Below are 7320 nucleotides of genomic sequence, written 5' to 3' on the forward strand. Positions count from 1 at the left end.
AAAATTCTTCCAATTTTAAAGATAGGCAGTTAATATTATATAATTTATATCTTATGGATATTTTTATCATTATTATTTCTTATTATTTATTTTTTACAGTATGTTTTGTTTTTATTTGTTCCCATGATATTCTTTGATGATGATTGCAATTTTCATATGTGTGCAATATTGTTTTTTTTTTTATATATTAGCTGTTTTAACTCTTTTAGCGCAGGGGGCGGAGAGATGGATGTGTTGTGAGGAAATGAATGTGTAGCAGCAGCAGTTTAGCGGTGAAACATTCTTCCGCTTCATTCTTCATAATGGAGGTTCAAGTTCATCTACTTTTGCTTCTTTCAGGTAAGTAATTGACTGAACTGGCATTTTATCAGACATATTTGTTGTGTAATCATGAAAGAGCTGAAAGAACATTTTTGTGATTTTTTTAAAATGTATTTTTAATTTTTTTTTTTACTTTATTTTATTGATCCCAGTGGGAAATTTGGTTACTCAGCTGCTCGCTGACATACATTCATAATAAAAAATAACCACAAAAGGTGCAGGAGTGCAATTAGATAAAAACAAATTGACAATACATGCTTAGGATACTACGCTAAGAATGTTAAAAGCAAGTAAATACCAAAAAGCTAAAAGTTAACAGCATTTTGAATCTGGCAACATTTTAATTTTTTCTGTCTTCTTTGACCTCCCACCAACCTCAGCAGCCTATAATGTTTTCCCCGTTTTCTCTGTCAGTAATGTGCCACCATACAGACAGGTTATATTTATATAAGCAATTATGATGTCATTACATGTTAAAATACTAGTTGTGTTGAAACACTACGTCAACATTTCAAGTTGTTTCTCTGTTTTGCAGTGATTCTTTCTTCAGATGCTGAGAAAGAGAAGAACCTCACTGCCATTGAGGGAGGATCCATAACATTTCCACAGCCTGTGTTACAGCGTGGATCTTTGATCTATGGGGGATTGAATATTGCCATGGTGACAGAGAGGAAAGCTGAAATACCGAGGGACCCTTGGAAGGATAAAGTTCACTGGAACAACACAACTGGATTCTTTACCATCACGGAGCTCCAGACCAGCGACTCAGGAATTTATTCTGTTGATGCGATGAATGGAGATGCTGCAGTTTATAAACTCACAGTGTTTGGTAAGTTACAGTTTGAACAACCTGTGTCATGTTACAGTTGAATGTACCTGTTAAAAATGATGAAGCAGTGCACCATGTATTGCATTGACAACTAATTATACTGAACTTCAGCCGCACCCACAGCTGCGGCCATGTGGACTCCACATTAGACCCAATGGGACACAATGGACATCAGAGCCTATATGCATTTTTTCTTTGCAATTTAGACGATTAAAAATATTTTTACTCTTTTGTACCAAGTGACCGTATTGTCCCTGTTGTCAGCCAACAGCCATTTTTAGTCTTTTTGCAACCACCTTTAGTGGCTCCTGCTGGCCAAATAGCACAGCATACATGCAGGCTTTGGTGCTTCCTCGTTGGCCTCCTTTTAGAAACCAGAAGCTCCATCCATCTATTAATAGAATCATGCAGCAGAGTTGCAGGCCTGAGCTTCTTGTGAACTCTAAGGTGACCACACATCCTTCTTTGCACGTGCATGCTCTACTTTTGGGTCCTAAAATGAATTCCAAGTCAGTTTTATAAAATTCCTTTTGCTCAACTAATTCTACAGCCCATCAATTCTAATGCATATAGTTGCATTTAAAATATAATATTCATCATAAAGCAACGCACTGGGCCACATGTAAATTTTTGCTTGAAAAAAATAAAAACAGTTTTCAAACCACACTTCTGCAGTCAATTGGCTTCATAACAACACCTGAGCATAAAAGGACTCCAAGGAACAGGGCACTTGAACACACCACAGAGAGGGACTACTTTTACTCATCATGCCAAAGACAAAGGAAATCAGTCTTTAGATCATTGAGAAGGTGGTGGAGGCTCATGATAAGAGGGAAGGTTGTATTGTCATTGCCACACAAAGCCCAGACCTCAATCACACTGAGAATCTGTGGCAGGTGCTCAAAGTGAATGCCCATGCTCACATTTTTGCCCTTTCTTTTTGGCGCTTGTATTTACACACACACACACACACACACACACACACAATCTAATCTTCAATTTCTCCATCTTCTCCACAGAGCCTATCTTGATTCTTCCAGTGGTCAGAGTGAATGTGACCACTGAGAGCTGCACCCTGCTGTGTGTGGTGGAGAAACCTGCAGGAACGACACTCTGGTGGTCCAAAGACAGGAAAAAAGTGAAGCAAAGCAGCTCCTCACTGTCTCTGCCTCTCACTATTAACACACTGGAGTTCAGCTCCTCTTACAAGTGTGAGGCTGCTACCCCTGCTGAGGTGAAATCTCTGGAAGTCAATGTGACTGCACTGTGCAGTTTAGGCAAGTACTCAGACAACAACAATGGTGAACAAATTGGTAAGTTGTCATGAGCATTGAACCTCTTTTCTCTGCTGCATCTTGATGTACGTTTTCTTGACCACATGTGTTTTACAGATGGGACCATAATCACCGTTGTCATTGTCCTGCTGGTGTCTATACTGGGACTGGTTGGATTTTTCATCATGTTGGAGTGTTAGAGCAAAGACCAGGACAAGCAGACACGCAGGAGGTATTTTACCAACTTGACCATTGTGTCCCCCCCCCCCCAAAACGGCATTTTGCTAAAAAAAAAAAAAAAAAAAAAAAAAGTTGATTTCTAAATACTTGATAAAATTAATTTTGAATCAATTTCAAACTTTTGCAGGAACAGTTTATTTTTTTGAACAAAGAAAGTGAATACAGAGTCCTCAGTCCTGCCTGAGGGCTTGGCTGACTACATGCTGAATGCTGGGGGCACACTAAGAGCATTTCTGACCCCAATCTGGGCCGATTATTTGGGGCAAAACAACAACTGTAAATCAGTGTGTGGTCTCTCCTCTGGCTGAGTCGTGCTGTGTGATTGCAGATCACATGGACATGAGGCGACTGATCAGCCATGTGGCCTCACCTGTCACCCATGTCTGCAGCCAGCTGTCCTGGATGCTGGGGAGTTGCTTCTTTCCACCTGACCAGTAAAGGTGTTTTTTTTTTGTTGTTTGTTGTTTGTTTTTTTTTTAAATAAAATGTACTACTACTTTGCTAATTCAGATTTCTTAGCTACTATCCTGGTATGGGAGAGAGTTTGGGAGCTTTTGAAAATGAGACTAGAAGTGTAAAGAATTGTCTTGGTGCAGGGGATTAAAATAAGACAAATAAAAAAAATGAATTACACTTGTTTTTACTCTTTTTTGGAACCAAATTAAAGGCAATATTAAAAATGAAGTGTTTGTTTTCTCTGTATTGTATTGGAGGAATAACAGTTATTTTTATAAAGTCAAAAGTTTAAAACCCTGGGAATAGTTTACCAGGACACTGTTGTTACTGTGTAATACACTTTCATGGCTGAACGAGCTGGGGTTGTCCACACTGCTTCCAGAAGGTGGCAGTCAACAGTTGCCTGCCAAAAAACCAGACTGCGATGTAACGGCAGCCTTGCAGGGTCAGTTTGGATGAAGCCCAGTGATCAACCCAACCCTGCTGGCTGACCTCTCTCACAGGTCCTGGCTTTTAGAAGAAACACCTGATGGTGCAGCTTGAGGTCGTCATCACTGCTGAACTCAGGGTCACTGGGTGTTGGATCAGATCATCAGTCCCCAGCTTGTGTCCAAACAGCTTCTTCATGATGTTGATCACTGACGCTCTGATGCCAAAAGGCCTCAGAGTTCCATGTTCCAACATCTACAGCCCTGGAGATCTGCAGGCCTCCTCAGCTCAGCTCACAGCTCTCCCACCATCCACTCACTCTCCTGGTATTCCCCCCCTCTTTCCCATAGAGACTGGAACTTCTAGCAAACCAACCTCTTCATACACTCAAATGTTAGGACCATATTGGGCTTGAGTGCTGTGTTGTTGATGTCTGACGAAGTGAATACCGCCCCAGTCATGTGACCAGCATGAGGAGGATGCACTCAGCTCTGTTTATCTGTTTCATTTTTTCCTAATACAGCTGAGCAGTTTGCTGCCTCAAGCAACTGATCTGGTGCTGAATCTGTTTCAGTGGTTTGAAATTCAGCACATATTCTTTACTCTTTTTTTTTTTTTTTTACCACTGGATGGGCTTTAGTAATGGCTCATTGATGGCTGTGTCATGAAAACATTGATTGTGCCTGTTGTTGTTAACTGGTGTCCGTTTAGTTTTAACACACACAGCATATGTACTGTATGCTTGTGGGCAGGTGGGCGTATGTGGAAACAATGAATATGAGAGATGTGATGATCATGTAGGACCCACAATCAACCTAATAATTTGTCATTTATCCTTTTTGGAATGAAAGGGACGCATGAAATAATCTGTTGTTGTTCTTTGCTGTACTCTCTGGTACTTCCCCCCTTTATAAAAGTGAAACAGTGGTAGGACTGAAACCAATTCAGGAGAGCACCCAGAAAAACCCCTGTAACACCCAGTAAGTCAGGATTCATAACTACTGGTAGTCAAAACCACAGGGCACAAATCATGAAACAGTGAATTCATGCTGCACATTAAATCAATCAGGAGACCCCTTTGTGAAATCCCCTTGTTTGTCAGATGAACAAAATGTTGAACAGTTACATCCCTGTGTTTGTTGTTCAAACTGGCCTTTCAAAATGTTTCATGTTTTTGTTTTTAAGTTCTGGAACTTTAAAAAAAAAAAAAAAAATGTGAGCACTGGGTGGTATTTTTCAAGTGTCTTTAATTTATGGTAATTGTGTTGCTTTTGATGCTCAATAAAACATATTTGAAAATGATTCATGGGCGGCTCTAGTTATAACAAACCTGAGAAACACATTTGGACGATGACAAAAGCAATTGGTCGCCCTGCAGAGTCGAGGTCTGCTTGACGTTTTCTTCCCCTGAGGGAGTTTTTCCATCACGTGGTTTCCCCTCTGATGGTGTCAAGCGCTTCAAGACGTCTTCAGATGTGATTCAAGACTTTACACATAAAAGTGATGATTGATTGACTGACAAGAGAAAATGAATTGACATTTTTCACATTGACCCAAAACCAGTGGCCCAATAACAGTGATATTAGCTGTATCAATGAAAGACAAAACAGGACATAATCAACAATTATGGGTCAGTCATCAACAGCACTGAGTTTATTATGAAACATTTAAACCACTTGAGTTGTAAGTGGGGGAAATTCTCAGAAGATTACAGCATTATATTTTAAATGTTCTTCATTTATTTTGTTGAGTTTTCAACTTTATTTTCGATTGATTGACTTGGAAAAAAAAAAGAGTGAGTCTTTGTTATTTTGGCATTTTGCCTATGGAGTCTTTTGGAGTCTTTTGTATATGTGTATGCAGACAGCTCTGTTGCAACCTCAGACACAGTGGTCCGTTTCTCACGAATCACACTCACACCTAACTTTGTTTGTGGTAACCGTGGTTGGAAACTTGCAGGGAAATGTGCTTCGTTGCACGTAGACATAGAACTATGTTTTCTCGTCGGTTTGATTTGCTTCCTATAGTGACCACCTTAGTGTCACTTTGCTCTATACAAGAGAATCAATGTACATTTTTGAGAGATTTTTGAGGCATTTTGAGGCATGATATTTAACTGCAACTTGCCAACCTCAGCATGAACCGCCTGGATTATTGATTATTGGATATTTGCAGCTAACATTTGTTAGTTGTTAGTTGTGGAATAGTAAATGGACTGCACTTATATAGCGCTTTTCCAGCCTTCACGATATATTGGCCTCTCATTCACCCATTCACACACACACTTTCATACACCAATGGGTGGCTGCAGCCCTGCAAGGCGCTCGCCCGTTTGGGGGTAATTAGGTTTCAGTGTCTTGCCCAAGGACACTTCAGCATTTGGACACTTGGAGCCGGGATTTGAACTGGCAACCCTTTGATCATCAATTCGCAGCCCGCTCTACCTACCTGAGCCACAGCTGCCCCCAAGCTGAAGAAATCAAGAGAGAAATCTGATTATAAAAACCTGAATGTAATTTGTATTGGTTGTGTAGATAAAGGTCTTGGAATTATTTCATCCAGACATCTATTTTCTATGACTCTTTCTGCATCCAGTCACAGCTGCTGTGAATTATTTCTGTCAGTAGTAAATTCATGGCCACGGGCCAAATTTGGTCACACACGTGATTTTGTGCATCTCACGAGCGCTTGAAACGTGTGATTGTTGTGCGATTCAAGTCTTAGGTGCATTAGGTTGTTTTTGTTAACATTTTCAATCATTTCTTTACCTGCACCGGCAAAATTATTCAAACTGCCACTTCATCTTCTCAATTCCAACATCTTACTGGTTGCACTGCACACGAGTCAATACAGATGGAGGTGGAGGACAAATGTGAAAAACATGTCTGAAACGTGAAACGTGCAACGAGAAGGAGTGAATTGAAGTGAAAGAGCTCTGATGAGATCTTCCAGAGCTCAGCCTGATGTTCCATCACACACATACTTCAATTATACAAACCATAAAGAATGTAACTGTCCAAAATAGCACTGGGTGTGTCACTTGTTGTGTGGTCGCTTTTGGCTAAATGCAAAACAGGCGTTTAAAGATAACTTCAAATAGGCTCACAAAATTAAATGGTATCCAAAAAATGTATTCAGAAGATAGATTATTAATAGCATCCATATCTTAATTTAAGGAATATTTAGATCATTATTATTCCTTGTTATTTATTAAATTATGATTAGTTATTTGATATTTTTATCCACGACACTCTAATGAATATGACGAACTTCATGTTAGCACAATTGTTTTTATTGTTGACTGTTGAAGTTTTGTTAATCACAGGGATCAGAGAAATTGAGAAGTTAAACCATGAAACAAGCTTCTGCTTCTTTGTGAGATTCAAATTAATCTCCTTTTGCTTCTTTTAAATAACTTAATTTGCATTTTATCAGACCACTGCAGATTAGTAGCGCAATCACAGGATCAAATCAAAGTGTGGCAAGGCGCTGAGGGGCCGGGCGGGCGGGCTGTGGACCCCAGACTCCCAGTTAATAGTCATGCTAACCATTTGGCCAAAAGGATTGGAGGCATAGTGAAGGGACCGACAACTGTCACAAAACGATACATATGAAATAAATCTTTTTTAATTTTGCCAATAAAAAATATTTATTTCACAGAATTTTATATATATATATATATAGTTTTGTGACAGTTGACGGTCCTTTCACGATGCCTCCAATTGAGTTCAACATGGGAGTCTCATCAGGGCCTTCATGGATGGCTTGACT

General features: G+C 39.7%; 1 protein-coding gene across 5 annotated transcripts in view; it reads left to right on the forward strand.

Moving 5' to 3' along the window:
* The first annotated feature begins 231 nt into the window (after positions 1 to 231).
* LOC142880634 (uncharacterized) overlaps positions 232 to 7320 on the forward strand; it is a 29040-nt gene continuing 21951 nt past the window's right edge. For 3 of the 5 annotated variants that reach the window (XM_076014602.1, XM_076014610.1, XM_076014635.1), the window contains exons 1-2: positions 257 to 339; positions 857 to 1150. In XM_076014602.1, coding sequence (XP_075870717.1) covers positions 303 to 339; positions 857 to 1150 — 331 coding nt within the window. In that variant the 5' untranslated portion in view covers positions 257 to 302. Of the gene's footprint in view, positions 340 to 856; positions 1151 to 7320 lie in introns of all 5 variants that reach the window. The other 2 variants (XM_076014628.1, XM_076014619.1) reach the window with 2 other exon arrangements.

The sequence above is a fragment of the Nelusetta ayraudi genome, unplaced genomic scaffold, assembly GCF_046127955.1.
Source record: "Nelusetta ayraudi isolate G7.1 ecotype Tasmania unplaced genomic scaffold, CSIRO-AGI_Nayr_v1 ptg000006l, whole genome shotgun sequence".
NCBI lineage: Eukaryota > Metazoa > Chordata > Actinopteri > Tetraodontiformes > Monacanthidae > Nelusetta > Nelusetta ayraudi.